Source organism: Mustela erminea, chromosome 3, assembly GCF_009829155.1.
Source record: "Mustela erminea isolate mMusErm1 chromosome 3, mMusErm1.Pri, whole genome shotgun sequence".
Classification (NCBI taxonomy): domain Eukaryota; kingdom Metazoa; phylum Chordata; class Mammalia; order Carnivora; family Mustelidae; genus Mustela; species Mustela erminea.
The window spans coordinates 153,354,250-153,371,367 of record NC_045616.1 but is presented as its reverse complement, the minus strand read 5'-3'; the positions used below and the strand labels follow the sequence as shown (position 1 = coordinate 153,371,367).

General features: G+C 41.6%; 1 protein-coding gene across 1 annotated transcript in view; it reads right to left on the bottom strand.

Annotated features, from left to right (window-relative positions):
- DNAH5 (dynein axonemal heavy chain 5) overlaps nucleotides 1-17,118 on the bottom strand; it is a 264,535-nt gene that overhangs the window by 190,311 nt on the left and 57,106 nt on the right. The window contains exons 2-9 of the mRNA XM_032337743.1: nucleotides 15,468-15,602; nucleotides 12,299-12,383; nucleotides 9,184-9,344; nucleotides 7,802-8,023; nucleotides 5,328-5,465; nucleotides 4,380-4,556; nucleotides 3,323-3,436; nucleotides 2,197-2,304 (exon numbers count right to left, since the gene is read on the bottom strand). Of these exons, the coding sequence (XP_032193634.1) occupies nucleotides 2,197-2,304; nucleotides 3,323-3,436; nucleotides 4,380-4,556; nucleotides 5,328-5,465; nucleotides 7,802-8,023; nucleotides 9,184-9,344; nucleotides 12,299-12,383; nucleotides 15,468-15,602 (1,140 nt within the window). The remainder of the gene's footprint in view (nucleotides 1-2,196; nucleotides 2,305-3,322; nucleotides 3,437-4,379; nucleotides 4,557-5,327; nucleotides 5,466-7,801; nucleotides 8,024-9,183; nucleotides 9,345-12,298; nucleotides 12,384-15,467; nucleotides 15,603-17,118) is intronic.

Here is a 17,118-nt window from a genome sequence, read left to right as displayed (position 1 = left end):
ACCAAGATTTTTTCACCCCAGCCTTAAGGAGGTATAAATGACAAACAAAAATGGTATGTATTTAAGATTCACAACATGATGCCTGATATCTATGAATATCAGGCATCATGTTGTGAATCTTAAATATATATTTAAGTATATATTTAATATATATACTTATATTTATATACTTAAATATATATTCATAGAGTGAAATGATTCCCACAATCAAGTTAACATATCTACCCCTTCACAATTACTGTGTGTTGAAAAGATTTAAGATCTGCTCTCTTAGAGACTGCTGAGTACACAATACAGTAGTATTAACTATAGTCCCCATGCTGTGCTTTAGACCCCCAGAACTTATTCATCTTTTTTTAATTTTTTTTAAAGATTTTATTTATTTATTTGACAGACAGAGATCACAAGTAGGCAGAGCAGCAGGCAGAGAGAGAGGAGGGGAACCAGGCTCCCCACTGAGCAGAGAGCCCGATGTGGGGCTCAATCCCAGGACCTTGGGATCATGACCTGAGCCAAAGGCAGAGGCTTTAACCCACTGAGCCACCCAGGTGCCCCAGAACTTATTCATCTTATAACTGAAAGTTGTACCTTTTGACCAGTATCTCCCCATTTCCCACGCTCTCTGGCTCCTGGCCACTATCCTTCTACTCTCTGCTTCTATTTGTTGGCCAGTATGTACTGTCGAAGTCATTCATGGAATCACAGAGTTGGAAGCACTACAGCAAATCAACAGTTCGGGCCCCCTCGTGGGTACAGGGTGAACACCTTAACCAGCCAGGGAGGGATTCACTTCCCTACCTTCCCTACCAGTCTCCTTAGGTAGCTGCTAGAACATGTCACTCACAGTCTCCAAGAGCCGTGAGAAGGCCTGTCCACCCCGGTCATTTCATGACACCAGGAGCTGGAGCAGAAATGTCAGAAGGAGAAGCAGCAGAGAGTCAAGCTGACATCCGTTTCCACTCACGTTTTATCCATCCCTCCAAACTGTAAAAAACTTCTTCAGAATTTTCCTATGACTATTTTTTAGCAGTTTAAAAGGAAAATCAGATGACCAAACGGTATACGTAGAAAGACATGATGTCTGGGACGTGTATGCAAAGGTCGGCAGTGCGCATAAAACATGGACGGCGTGTGGCAGAACCTGGGGGACCGGAACCTGGGGGGTTGTGTACCATTCTCTTTCCTTTTGTACCTGCCTCAAATTTTCCACAGGGAAAGGTTTTTCAAAATTAGATAAATGATGATTTCACAATTTTGTTCACAAACAGGCCTTGTGGATCAGATGCATAAAGCCTGGCGTGATGACACAAAGCGACTTGTGAGTCTCCTACTCCAGGGAATATCCCTCATGACCATAACAAGTCCTTCTAGCGTGGAAAGAAGTGCGGCAAGAAGCTCATGGATTTCCCTCCTCTTTCTACCCAAGTGGCTGACTGAGCGCAGAAGAAAGGGAGTCTCCCGTCCAGCTCTTGAAGGGGACGTTCCCCTTCCCAGCAAGACCTGTGCCTCCTACTATGTTAACATTCGCAACACAAGCCCAGATGAGGCGAAAATGCCTCTGACTTAATACAACACTTAAAATTTTCACCTTGGGAATGAAAGTCATTTACTTCTCAGAGACTGTTCAAAATGGGAAAAACAACAGTGCTCACCATAAACAGTTACGAGTTAGGACATAAGGTTTCAAGATCGTTATGTTTTTTGGCAGAATCATTATAATTGCTTTATGGATTACTGAAACATTGCAAGTAGCTTTCATTATCATGATTACTGTTCTAATAACACCAAGTAAACAACTGTGGCATCAGATAAATTTGGAAAAGTGGCACATAAAATATAAAGCAGGAGAAAGCCAGTTAAATATAGTTTTTCTTAATTAAAATTTACCCAATAGGAATAAATAATGTTGCTAAATAACATAGGGAAAGAAATTCAAAGAGAATCTTTATTTTTTCATTTTATTATATAAATAACACCATATTTATTATCTTTGGAAATAATGCCTTATGATTTGTGAGAGTCAGCCTCGCAAATACACTTAAGTTGTATCTCTATTGAAAGATTAAAATTTTTTCTTTCACTGTAGGATACATACATGCTGAATTATGCCAATGTAATATTTTCTAATTATTAAAAAATTAACCATTGCCAAAAATATGCATGTTACCACAGACAGACTCTATGCTATCCACTCACCTTTACAAACAGAGATGTGATCTTCTCAGAGGTGTTATAGTAATGAGAGATACTATAGATCATTTTAATTGCATTTATAAGTGTAGGAATAGCATCAATCATGGATATCTGAAAGACATCACAAAAGTTTTCAAAAAAACAAGTATCAAATTCAGCAAAATTCTAATACTCTAACCATTCAATCTTCATTAGAATAAAATTAGCTAAGAGGCTTTTTTAATTTTTAAAATATTAACTAACACTACTAGTTACTAACAAACTATTAAACACTTACTAATGAACTACTTACTAGCAAACAACTAACTTAACACTATTACCACTCCCACTAACATATTGACATTTCACATAAATGTATTCAAGAGTAGTTTTATTTGTATTACTTAGTCAGATGCAGTTAATCAACTTTGTTTCAATGCAAGAAACATTAACTTTCTGTTAATGATAAGGTTAATGGTGAATGTGTAATAAATAAAAGCAGGCACTCCTAAAGTTTAAAGATAAAACACCAGCCAATAACGCTTCCCACACTTCTTTGAATATCATCCAGAATATCAATTACAATACTTAACGGAAACTGGAATATACAATAAAGGTTTTTAAAAATAGTATTTCTTATCCATCATAGACAGACAGATCTAGATAGACATGAATACAGCTGACCCTTGAACAACACAGGGGTTAGAGGCACCAACCCCCATGTAGTTGAAAATTCAGGCATAACTTCTGACTCCCCCAAAACTTAACTACTAATAGCCTACTGTCGACCAGAAGTCTTACCAATAACATAAAAAGTTGATTAACACATATTTTGTTTTTTAAGTGTATTATATACTATATTGTTACAATAAAGTACACCAGAGAAAAGAAAATAGTTAAGTAAGATAAGCTATATTTACAGCTCTGTACTGTGTTTATTGAAAAAAATCCACACGTAAGTGGACCTGCAAAATCCAAACCCGTGTTGCTCGAGGGTCAACTGTATACATATATAATTTTCTTGAGAGTAAAAAGAGGTTTCAAAGACTTTTCCAACAGACTGTAATAATAACGAACCAAACTCCACACTCAAATCAGCCAGGGCAAAAGGGTCTTCAGTAGACTAAGCAAGTAGAGACCTTTAACTCACAGGGTCATTACCGTACAAGGGGTCACAGCATTTTTCAAGTGTGTACAGGTATTTGACATTGTCCTTGGCTTCATTCGAGGCATCAGTGACTCGAATATCCATCTCCCGCCACGTCTGAGGCAAGACAGGAAAGCACTGTTAATGCATTGACTACAGAGGAACTTCCAATAGGGCAGCTGCTAAAAGTCACCACAAGTCCCCTGTGTCAGACATCCAGTTTATCGTCTGCACCTCGCAGGAAGCTGAAGCCACAGGACCGAGGGGTATTGCCACATTGAAGAGCAATGTAGAGTTTTTGAATGAAGTTTTAAAGGGATCTCCTCACGGCCTTCTCTTGCAAAATCCCCTCAGTAACTAGAACAGCATCAAGAGGGCGGCGCCCCATTTGAATCCACTCCTTCTCTCCTCCCCCAGCTCCCGGATCCATTTTGAGCCTCGCTCCCTCATTTTCTATGGTAGCAGCCGAGAGCCAGCAAGGAACAGAGCCCAGCAAGATGCCCACGAGCAACTTGGAGGCAGGTCCTTCCCCGGGCGAGACTCAGATGAGCCGATACCCTGACCACAATCTCAGGGGAGATGCTGAGTCACAGGCAGCCACCTGAGCTGTATCCCAACTCCTGACTCACAGGCTGTGACATAATACATGTCTGCAATGTTAAGTTGCTAAGCTGTAGGGTAATTTGCTACACAGGGAGAGAAGAGCAATACTCTAGGGCCAAAAAATAAAAAATAAAAAAAATTAAAAAAAAAACCATATTCAAGTTAAGTTCTTATTTTACTACTCCTGCTTGGTCCAAATTCAAAAAATATATATAATCGTGATCTTGTGCTACATCTTAATTACATGCAATGCCCTCTAATAATATGTATACTTACATGGACAGCGGCCAACTGATACCGTTGGTTTAAAGGCTATTTCCACAGAATTATAAAAGGGCAACATTATCCAATCTTAAAGTTTGGTCCACATTTTCCTGTGCCTAGTTACTCTACGACACGAAAATGCACACCGAATTTTTACTCCTGTGGCACAAAGCAAAAAGAAATGGCTGACAACCTTCAGAAGCTTCGACCTGGCGGCAGCAAGCACGACCAACACACCCCTCACATCTGGGCTTTTTAACTGATCCAAGAGGTAGTTAAATTTGGACAGTCTTTTTTTCCAGTGCTCCAGCTCTGCTCGGGGCCCAAGGTCATCAGCTTCCTTCCGCAGCTGGTTGTTTTCGGCAAGGACCTGAAAAGGCACAGCAGAGCCTTGGACCTCTAGCGAGGACTGGCAGTACGAAAGTTACACGTAGACAAAGAAAAATAAGGAAATAAGTCAATTATGCTGTTGGAATCATGATATATTTTCATTCGCGTGTGTGCTTCAAATGACAGCCTTCTACTTGTATCCATTTTGAATGCTTTAACAAAAATTTAGTTGACTTGTTCTAACTGAAAACTACTTATTTAAAAAGGTTGAATGAACTTTTGCAGGACCTGACTTCACAAAGTTTCCTTGACTATCCCCTTGCTGTTTAATTTTGGAGCAACAGAACCTTGGAAAGCCCCCGTGCCCTAAGTTGGTTAATTTTCATTGTGCTTATTTTCCAACTCAATGTCCACCTTCACTAAGGATTTTTCTGAAAATATTTTTTTTTTTAAGTTAAGTCTCAAGCTCCCTTTCAGAAGGCAGTGTTTGGAAAACTCCTTGTTCTTCTACAGAGGTCCTATCTCAAGTAAAATACACCTTGAGAAAACAATTGGCAAAGAGCAGTGTTCTTGGACATAAGTATTTAAAGCCATTTGTTTCATCTCTTCAAATTCTTACTCTATCTTCTTAACTAATCACTATAAATTAAATTACATTGAACTTCTCACCTTTTTAGGGGCTTGAGGTTAAATACTGAAGAAAAAGGGAACAGCATACAATATGCTCTTCCATTGACTACTTTAGTAGCGTGGCATGTGAAACTGATGATTTTTTGGAAATTACCTGTTCTTTCTGGTTTCGGGAAATTACCTGTTCTGTCTGTTTGATCCATATTCTCACATAACCTTCTATTTTCTCCAAAGTCTCAGGGTTATTAGCTAGAGTCATGTAGTCTATTGGTTCCTTCAGGGTTTTCAGTTCAAATATGTCACACTTTTGAAGGTTCACCTAATTAGAATGAAAGTTAAATAATAAGATGATGTTAATTTTAAAAAACACACACACACACTCTTCTGTCGACCCTAGGCTTAGAAAGGTCTCAAGGTTTTCTCTAAACTACCATGTTCCCTGGCATCTCAATCCTCCTTTGCGAACTGACGTGCCACTCAAGATGACGGAGAGCAGACTTTGGGAAAAAAAGGAGTGTACTAGAGAAAGAGAGAATCATCATAACATCACAAAATTTGGGAATTAACAAGGAACTTAGAAATTACTTAGAAATTAAAGAGTCAACTCATAAAACCAAAGAATTATGGGAGAGAGGGCTTCAAGGAAATTGACTGGAGGAAGAGTAATTTCTAATCCATTACATTCTTTTTTGACACTAACCAGATGAAAAGACTCTCATGTCCTTACCCAATAACATCCTTATAGTTAGCAAGTTCAATGGCAGGTACATGGGATGAGGTTAGGGAACAGGTGTGTTAGGTTTTGACTTCACAAAGAAACCTGGTGCATTTTCTAGCACACATAAATGGACATCAATATTTGAGAAGGGCATTTCCTTCTGGTAAAGATGCACCTGCCACTGGAAATGCCTGAATACAGGTTTCAGGCCCAACTGGCTTTTACCAACCACAGAACAAGTACATTTCTCTCAACTGGTTCAGAACCAGCAGGAAGGGGTGTGGTTGTTTGTCACCCTCAAATGCCAATATGGCCAAGGAGCCACTTAACAAAGCCTAGGCCCTAAGGGCTTGTTGGTAACCAACGCCGAACCAGAGCTTTCCCATTTCCTTCACTTGCTTCCTACTACAGCCCTGCCAGCTCTAACCTTAGCTGATGGCCTCCAGCCCTGGCTCCCACACTCAGAAGCTCTATGTTTGTCCATCTATGTGGGGCTCAGAGACACCACTCTGCTCCCAGAACCTAGCCTCCCCACTCTGTGTTTTTCACTTGGCTTCGCTCCAGCAGAGTTCTGAAAACCCACCAGGGCAGGCACCTGCCGCCACTCCCCTGGGCTTGTGCTCACGCTGCCCCCAGTCTGGAAGAACCTCCCCAGCACGCCTCCATCCCTGACCTCTCCTGCTCAGCACCTGCCACCTGCCGCACCTGCAGGAGTGATCCTTGGTTTCCTAGGGGCGGGCTCTCTATTTCATGAAGTGGCACAATCTCCCCACTAGGTGGCGGTCCACCCACCCTTTGGAATATATCCACAAGAGGAGGTGGAACCCTATGAAAGCATTGCTTTTTTAGGTAGAACAACAATTCAACTGGCTTCAACTTGCATCACACTATGGCCTGCATCAGCGTTCACTGCAGATAGAACTCGGATATTACATGGAATCATCCCACTCCTGTCTGGATGAAAGTAACTCCACTTCCGCATTCCTCCTTGGGAAAGCCCAGTGCCTCCCTTCCCCACTACTCCACTAAGTCCAAAACGCTCAGCATTCTCTGGAGAAAAGTGAGTGACACACTGTCATTGGTGGGGGCGCCTGGGTGGCTCAGCCAGTCAAGCATCTGCCTTTGGCTCAGGTCATGACTTCGGGGTTCTGGAATGAACCCAACATTGGGCAACCTGCTTAGCAAGGAGTCTGCTTCTCTCTCTGCCCCTCCCCTTGCTCATTCTCTCTCTCTCAAATTAAAAAAAAAAAAATCTTTAAAAAAATACATTGTCATTGGTATCATAGGCTGCATTTCTCTGTCTCCCATACATACCTGATCTGGGCTGTTGTCGCCATGGTTTTGAATCCAACACCTTCTGCCCCCAAGGAACCGGTAACACAGGCTTACCTTAGATCACACAAATTTTATGGAAGCTAAACCTGACCTTTGCCAAACTTATTCTTAAAGGCCCTTTTGGTCACAGGCTGAACCACAGGACCCAATCCACTCCTTCCAGCTGTGTCAACTCCTCTCTCCTTTCTGTCTCATCTTCGGGATTTCCTCCATCCCAACCCATAATCCACCACCCCACACTCACGTGCACACACATGGACACACAGAGACACATACCACACACCCTGGTTCCAAATTCCTTTCCTTCTAGGCCACAGAGCAATGCCACGAGCATTCCATATGCTCCCCTTTGCTGTCGAACGTTTGCTATTCCTAAATAGAACCCTCCATCATGGCCGACCCTTCTAAGGGACCCCCTAATGCATTAATCCCTTAAATCTCGTCACCACCACCTCTTGAAGGGGCAATAAAAACTCCCACAAAATGTTTTTCCACATTTGCTGGGCAACAGAATTAAGACCATCGAAGGGAAGCCTTCCATACTTAGTGCTGATTTCTTCACCATCTGATAACTTCTGAAGGAATAATTTATTCCCTCTTACCTTCTCCTTCAAGCTCTCCTGGGCGCCTGACAGGACACTCACAAAGCCTTCCAGAGAGCTCAAGAACTCCTGCCGAATGCTGGCTGCTTCCTGAAGACCCTCAAGCTCGCCCAAGCCCTGGCTCGTGGCCCTGAGAGCGGGAATGAAGATCTCAGACAGCAAGCGCCTCATGCTGTTAAGCAGGCCTCCATCCGCGGTGTCCAGCATATTAAAGCTCACCTCCTGGAAAACAGTTAGGAGACCCTCTGCTGTATAAATCACCTGCAACGGCAGCATGGCTGCTGAGTCGTTTCTGAATGCTGTCCGCTCATCCGCTCTCTGCAGAAGTAAATGAAGATGGACCAAAAGAGAAGAGCAAAAGCTCTGAGCCGACCACTACAAGAGTTGGTGACCATCGCCTGCATGTCAGCAGACATTCAGAAGCAGGCAGGGGACTAGGAAAGCCTCCTGGTGGTGGAAACGGGCAGCGTCAGCGGTGGGGGAGCTAGAGGCAGCTCCAGGAAGTGGGGCATCCTGTGGGATGGGTGAAGGGTGCATCTTTGGCTTTCTCTTGTCGGTCCCAGGGAAGTATGCTGGGAGTACGGACGGAGGGAAGGCGGCTGGCACCCATGAACCAGGTCCTGACCATGTTGGCCAGTCATTAGCATGACTATTGCTTGCCTTCCTCGTGGCCTCCTGCAAGTCTCACACTGCAGACCAGCCACCCGGGCTGTTTCCTGGAGAAGGGGCTTGGTTTCTAGGCAGGTTGCTGCCAGCTGGAGGTCAACATTCTGTTTTCTGTATGGACTGGCCTTGAATTGTGTGTAGATTCAGTCTCTAAGTCCAGGAAATTACTTTTCTGATACCCTGGTTAAGATGTAAGCTTTATACTATTCTAAACTGCAATCCTCAAAATAAAGTCATGAACTAAACAGAACCCGAGACGTTACCAGCTCATTTGCTCCAAGCTGATAATGCACCCAATGTGCGCAGAGGAGATTTACACTTTATTTTGCACAAAAAATAAAATTATATATCCATCATTGTAAATCTTATTTTAAATGTGTGAAATTTGCCATTAAGTAAGTAATGTATGGGAAATTATGTTTAAAAGGCAAGACTTCCCTGTTTCACCCACACACACACACATGCGTGCCCAGGCATACATATAATATTATATCCAATTGTGATAATAAACTGAACACGAAGTCCTCTGACTCAACAGATTTAAAGGAAACATCCTCTTGTTTGCCGTGAAGCCTTTTAGAAATATCTCTTTGAAAGTAGTTTTAGATAGGCGATGGACACAGTGGCTAACTCTCTAGGGAGGGATTTTTTTTTTTTTTTTGAGAATTTATGTGAGTTTTGGCAATTTGGGGTAAAGGACTGCTCTTGCCCCTTACCCGATGGATGTTCTCAGGAGTGATGGCTCTGGAAGGGTCAGTCCTGATGAAGAACACACATACTCCGGTAAGAGCAACATCTTTTCCCTCGGTCACGAACACCTTGGGTTTTTTAAACTTCTCAGAAAGAGGATTTACTCCCCCTGGAGCACCAAGCTGTCCTACAAGGGCAGAAGAATTTTAGTTTCACCATTACTATCTATAGTCCACGTGCCTGCCTCTTAGAATGAAGCCTCCTCAGGAAAATATTGTCATGCTGACTCATCCATGTGCCCTGGAAGGTCCACTGCTCGGATAATCTCTAGCCGAAGGCCTGAAGGGATCTAAAAGGAGCTAGTGATTCCAGATCACAGGTTTATTTCAGAATCATTGCTCTAGCAAAAAACAGCAATGAGAGGTCCTGAAATGAGACTTTGGTCCGAAGTAGATTCTTGCCAAAGCTACAAAAGTCATTTCCACCCACAACAGGTCACACAGTAGAGTCATTGAGAAGGGGTGAGTAAGGGAGGGACAGCATCTACTGCACGTGCTGTGTCAGTTCCCCTCCTCGGTACCGTGTTGATGTTACTGAAGTCAGTACAACCCTAAAGGCAGCTGTGACCTGCCCTGAGTCCCAGCCAACAGGTGGCAGAGCCAAGATCAGAAACCAGCTCTGACTGTAAAACTCCAGACCCCTGCTGCCCTGTCAGTATGGCGCTAGAGTCAGGACACTGTTGACCCAGGAGAGGGTCATGATGAATAAGGAGCCAGACTCCCAAGGCTTGAGTCTTGGGCTGCACTTCCCAGCCATGTGACCTTGGGCAAGTTACTTAATCTTCCTGTGCCTCAATTTTCTGATCGGAAAAATTCAAATACTAATCCTAGATCCAAGCATCTGGATTAAAGGAGTTAGTTAATACGTGTGAAGACCTTAGAAAAGGACATAAAAATCATTGCTCACTAAGTGTTCTCATTATTGTTATTTTAAAATTCATTTTTAGTCATCTAAGCACACAGCTCATTGAGTGGACCATTTCAGTACGCAAAGCTGGTCCACTGTGCTCTTATCTGCCCACGAAAGTTTTAGCTCTTCACGTGACACAGTAGCTCAAGCAAGGTTACTGGCGTGGGAGGAGGACAGTGCCAAGGGCGAGATCTGGGGAAGGACATGGACTGGAAGTTGGGTCCTAAAACCCTGGGATTAGGACCTCTTAGAGGAACCCTCTCCTAGGCTCTCCCCCAACAGCACTGGGCTGGGGACTTGGACTGAGGCTTTGACAGAGAATGCGTCCAATAACAATAACCAGAGGAGGGACGCCTGGGTGGCTCAGTTGGTTAAGCAGCTGCCTTCAGCTCAGGTCATGATCCCAGCGTCCTGGGATCGAGTCCCACAACGGGCTCCTTGCTCCACAGGGAGCCTGCTTCTCCCCCTGACTCTGCCTGCCACTCTGTCTGCCTGTGCTCGCTCGCGCTCGCTCTCTCTCTCTCTCTGACAAATAAATAAATAAAATCTTTAAAAAAAAAAAAAAAACAATAACCAGAGGATATCACCATGGGATGCACAGCCACCAGTCACCATCTCTGGAGAATCCACCTAGTGCCCACAAGAGCAAAGATCCAGAGAATCAAGTTCAGCCAACTGTGAAAGTGACAATGTCAGTCAAGTCAAAGCTCTCCTGCCACCTGTCGGCTCTTGTCCCTGCCCTACTTCAAGCTCGACACAGTCAGCAACTGTGGTTTACACAGTGTGGACAGGAGTTTCCAGAAGGATAAGCTGAAGAAGCAGAGGAGGACCAAATGCTTCTCTCCCGCAGCAAATACGGACCTTCTCAGATCCCTGCTGGAGTGGAAGGAAGGGAGAGGACCAGAAGTTAAGAAGACTGAACTTTAGACCAATTAATTTTGATCAACTGGATGTTTTTTTTTAGTGTCTGAATTGAGATAGTACTTACAACGTGAAGCAACAATAGGAATTTTTCTTACTCAAGAATACCCAGGAAAGTCAAGGAATGGTCTGAATTCTAATCCAAGGTCAAAAGATTAAAGACAGTCCCACCAAAAACATTTAGAGGGAGAGTGGGAAACAAAAATAAGCTTGCATCGTGTCTACATCCTATGAACCCTTCTTGTTCAATGTCAGATTTACACACAAAGGCCTACTCTACCCAGCACACATTTCACAGACAAACTCAACATTTCATTTGACTTTATGTTTTGCAATCTGGTATAGAACTCAAAACGTATGTATTTCAACTTTTCTCTCAGTGTAATGAACTTTCTGACCATAAAATTTCAGATGAATAATTCTAGAAAAATGCCAATCACTTTGAGTACATATTCATAATTTTCTCAGTTTTTAAACAAAAAAGCATTAACCATACTATATGCCAACAGCAATAACTACTTTCCCTTTCTTCAAAAAGGTCATAAAAGGATGAATATAATATTTTGATATAATCATTATATTTTTGTTTATGTCCCTAGTTTGGCTTTAAAATTATATGAATTCACATAAAAGTGGAATGGGTTATGCCAGTTGAATCCACACAAAGATTTGCAAATTTTTCTTAAGTGAAAATAACTAAACTTGTCATTCCATATTACTCGTTTGAATCATCGACAGTAGAAAATAAACATAATGTGGTATTTAACCAGAAAACTCATTATGCTCATTGGCAACAATTCTTATGTTAAAAATAAATGATGTCTATATAGAAAAGAAGCAGATGCCCATAAAAAGTTCTAGAACATAACTGCATAGAAGGACTCGCATGGACAGAAAAGAAGCCTCAAAATGTAAAGTACATTGTTATTCCTCAGTCACCAGCCCAACCTGAAATGGGAAACCAAATATCTCAAAGTTAGAACAACCAGGCTACATACCTATCATTATCAGTCCCTTCTCCTTCAAGGGAAAATGGAACCCAGGCCTCACCTCACAGAGGCCCATTTGTCCCATGGGCCAAGGTGGAAGTGTAGGTGGAAGTGTAGGTGGAAGTGTAGGTGGAAGTGTAGGCCCATCTGTCCCATGGGCCAAGGTGGAAATGTCAGCTCCAAGGGTGGCCTTCAGCTTCATGCCATCCTTGGATGAACCTAGCAACACATTTGTGGGTAACATAACACCAAGTCTGGATACCTGTTTCTGCCACATCCACATCCTGATAATAAAATATAAGGTGACGACGACCGCCAGCAGTGAAAAGCTGATCGATTCTTTCAATCTGCAAAAAAGAAAAGGCAAGGTCACAACTTCGTGCTGAATTAGAAACCGTGCTCGTACCAGCAGTTGCTGTCATCTTCTTTTGCAGATAAAACTGCGTCAATGCAAGCCGTAGAGAAGGCATCATATTTTTTGCAACATAAAAATAGAGTAAGTGCCTCACCATAATAAAAATGTAACTCAATGAAGGAATTCAATTAATCATGAAAATATTTGTTACATATACACATTTGAAAAGAGACTGTCTCTCCAGTTTTGCTAATTTCTGAAAGTGCTGAGCTGTTGAAAGCAGATAAATATAGAGGTGCTTTGTTTTCACTCAATTGCAGATCAGAAAGAGAGAACAAATACCTTTTAAAACCCAGTCTAATGCACTAGAGACAATTAATATTAAATTATAATAATCACTGAAAAATGCCAGAAGAACACACATGATTACACTCCATCCAAGAGCAGTCCAAAACTTAGTCCGTGAGCTTTGCCATACAACTAGAAGTCTGCCAGATGGCCTACTACCAGTGGCACAGTTTTAAATTCATATTAGAGGAAAAAGGATAAAAATCTACATGTCCATTAGGATGGCTACTGTTAGAAAAAAAAATCCTAGAAAATAAATGTTGTCAAGGATGTAGAAAAATTGGAACCCCTATACACTTTTGGTAAGACTGTAAAAATGGTACAGTCACTATAGAAAACAGTATGGTGATTTCTCAAAATATCAGTGGAATTACTCTATGATCCAAAAACTCCACTCTTGGGTATATACCCAAAAGGACTGAAAGCAGGGTCTTGCAGAGATATTTGTATACCTTGCTGACCCAGCGTTATCCACAGCAGGCAAAAGATGGAAGCAACCAACTTGTTCATTAACAGATGAATGGATAAGCAAAGTGTGGCATATTCAATGATGGAATATTATTCAGCTTTAAAAAATAAAGGAAATTCTGATCCATGCAACAACACGGATGAACCTTGAGGACATTTTGCTAAATAAAATAAGCCAGTCACAAAAAGACAAATACTGTATGATTATACTTATAGGAGGTATCTAAAGTAGTCAGATTCATAGAGACAGAAAATAGAATAGTGGTATTCAGGGGCTAGGGAAATGGGTTTTTTGATGATACCGAGTTTCAATTTCACAAGACAAAGAGTTCTGAAGATTCATTACCCAATGATATGAACATACTTCACCCTACTGAACTGTATACTTAGAAATGATTAATGGGGCACCTGGGTGACTCAGCAGGTTAAGCGTCTGACTCTTGATTTCAGCTCAGATCTTAATCTCAGTGTTAAAGGGTGTGGAGCCTACTTTAAAAAAAAGTTTAAGATCGTAAATTCTATATCCTATGTCATTACCATAATTTAAAATAAAATGTTTCCAAATGAAAAACTCTAGCCTGAAAATTTTACTGTGTAAATAAATAAGCCCCCTTCAATTTCTACCATATTATAGACAAAACTATAATAAATAAGGAAGAGCAAGGGGCACCTGGGTGGTTCAGTGGGTTAAGCTGCTGCCTTCAGCTCAGGTCATGATCTCGGGGTCCTAGGATCGAGTCCCACCCCTAGGATCGACTCTCTGCCCAGCAGGGAGCCTGCTTCCCAATCTCTCTCTCTCTCTCTCTCTCTGCCTGCCTCTCTATCTACTTGTGATCCCTCTCTGTCAAATAAATAAATAAAATCTTTTAAAAAATAAAATAATAAAATAATGAAGAGCAAGCTGCCCTGTTTCCTTCATTAGACTTCCTTGATAGAGGATGCTTTGGGGCCAAGTAGGAGGCCCTTACTGAAATGAACTTCCAAGCCAAAAATGTTAAGGAGGTACTTCCAGTTGAAACTTTTGCCCCTCTACGTTGCTTGTGAGCCCAAGCTGGGATGTTTTATTTCAGTCCCCAGGTTTTGACCTTCCTGGTCCTGAATATGACACAGCAGCTTAAACTGGGCTTCCTATGGTTCAGAACTTCTACTCGCTCATTCCACTTGCACAATCCCAAATCCAGATGTCTGAATTGGGGAGTAGGGCAGAGGTAAACGTTTCACCCATGGAACAATCTCTTCAAGATTGAATTAGGTAGACTCTGTCTACTTTTATGCCTCCATTTTGGGGGGCTGTTTAGTGCTCTCCACCCCTAACTGTTCCACTGACTCCTAGTGACCCCACCAAAGTGACATGGCAGGAAGGAACACAGCCAGCGGAGTGCTGGAGACAGCTCGTACTCGTCATGACAGCCAACTGATCACAGCTCTTTCCAACTAAGCCTTTAGTAACATCATGTTAGTAGTCTGGAATCAGCCATGGTGGAAGTATTAACACCATAGAAATCAGCAAACACTCAAAATGGTGCTTCCCTCTACCCTCTTGCTCAAAGCTGTTTTGTTAAACATTTAAAAGCGTAACACCAAATAACATTATCAATACTGTGACATCTCTATCAACAGACAGGACTCACCCTCTCTCTCTATTTTTGTGCCTAAAAAACAAACAAACAAAAACAGCAACAAAAACATTCAGCAACTACTATAGGGCTCCTGATATGCCTTCTTGGTGCTCAGGAAACTATATCCTCCCATATTTTGACCTACCCTCTCCAAAATCAAATTATACCCCAGATTTTGGAAAGAAATCATGGTAGAAAATGGAAGTTAAGTTCAGGAACAAAAGAAACCAGATTCAGCTGCCAAACCAAAGTCAAAGCCAAGGAACTATGGCACAATTCAACCACCAGGTTAGAACAGGATAAATGCAAAACACGATAAATCAGAGGCTGAGAGAAGATTCTATTCTCCATATTCAGGTTCCAAGATGGTGCTTGAACCCAGCTTCACTGGATTCAGAAATATGCAGAATTGCTGTCAGAATCATGGGACTTCAATGACAGTTATAAGTAACCCATTCAACATGAAGAGTTGGAGAACCCTAAAGTCAATCTGCCATCACCTGTTACCATCAGAATGGAGTCCTGCCCATTTAGAACAGATACCCCCTCCACAGCCCAGCATAGATCATGCCATAGGACTGAGTCAATAGACTCTCTGTGCCCTCCATAATTAAGTCAGTGAGAACTCAAATGCATCTCACCTGATTCCCCTCAAGAATGGCATCTTCCACTTCAGTTTTGTCCAGGTCTATGCAGGAAGCTATAATTGCAAATAAGTAGGCATGCCTACCATCCAAACGTGCCCGTTTGGCTTCCTTCTCTTCCTTCAGTCTTTGCTGTAAGAAAGGACCAAAAATGTTACATGACAACTGCTGTTCTCAATGGATTCATTTTATGATAATTTCATGTCACTATTGCTTTTTCAAGTCTTGAGTATTTGGATAACAGACCCCTGAATGGTACCAGTTTTTCTGTACTATCTTCCATTTTCAGAAATACTGTTATTCTATCATAAAAATAAAATGTGCTCATTGTTTTTAAAATTGTATAATACGGAGAAGCTAAAAAGAAAAAAATCATCTGTCATCCAGAAATTATTGTGGCAATTATTTTGTTCTAAATCTTTACAGATTTATTTCTATGCATATATAAACATTCAACAGACATACAAAAAGAGATCCCTATTTTTTATAAACACTCCCTAAGCCTTTAAAGTAATATTCTCCTACATTACCTCTTAACTTTATTGTTTGTCTACAGATTTTATCTGGTCTTGAAATCGATTTCTGAGTACCACTGCTTACCTTTAAACTGATTAGCCATTATAATATTAAGGCATATTCAATAGAACAAATGTGAGCAGTCTGAAGCATATCCTTCCATTTGCACCACGCTCATACTAACATATGCAGATGTCTACACACATCTCTATAGTCTACTATAAAATCTGTCATGTATTTTCTTTTAATAACACACCACAGACCTAGTTCTACTTGAATATAGGGTATTCCTATCTGTGTGATAGCTGCAAAATATTCAACAATATGGATACATCAGTTAGGACATCCTTAGTAACTAACTGTGTTTGTAGCTGCAGCATCCCACAGCTCTTTGGCAATATGACCAGGACATGAACCTCCCCTCCTCTTGAATTTGGCTGGCCCTGTGATCAGTTTTCACCAAAAAAAAAAAAAAAAAGTGCAGACTATAAACCTGTCTAGGCTAATCCTTAGATCTTCAGTTTCTGCCTTTGTGTTTGGGAATTGCCCCCTGGGAACCCAGCTACCATGCTGTGAGAAGTCCAAGTCATATGGGGAGACCACAGGAAGAAAACCAAGGTGTTCTGGCCAACAGCCCCAGCCAACCTAGCCAACAACACCCCAGAACCAACTTCCTTGGTTCTGGAGTGAGTAAGCTATCTTGGACATTCCAAACTAGTCAAGTCTGCAAATGACTGCAACCCAACCCAACACCATGTGAAGCAGAACCACCACCCAGTTAAGCCCAATCACCCACATACTCAAGAGAGATAAAAATAGATTGTGGTTGCTACTGTGAGCCATTATGTTCTGGTATGGTTTGTTATGCAGAAGTAGGTAACAGAGTAATCCTTGTAGAATAATTTCACTGATTGGACAGAAAGCAAATGGATGTAGGCTTGAGAAAAGATAACTGAGAAAAGAGAAATACAAAGATATTGAATGTAAACTATTCTTTCCAGAAGCTTGACAATAAAGGAAAGAAGTGTGGCACTAGTAGATAGAGGGGTATTTACAATCAAGAAAGAATTCAGGTCATGATCTCAGGTTCATGAGAGGGATCCCCCCATCGGGCTCTGCACTGAAATGGAGT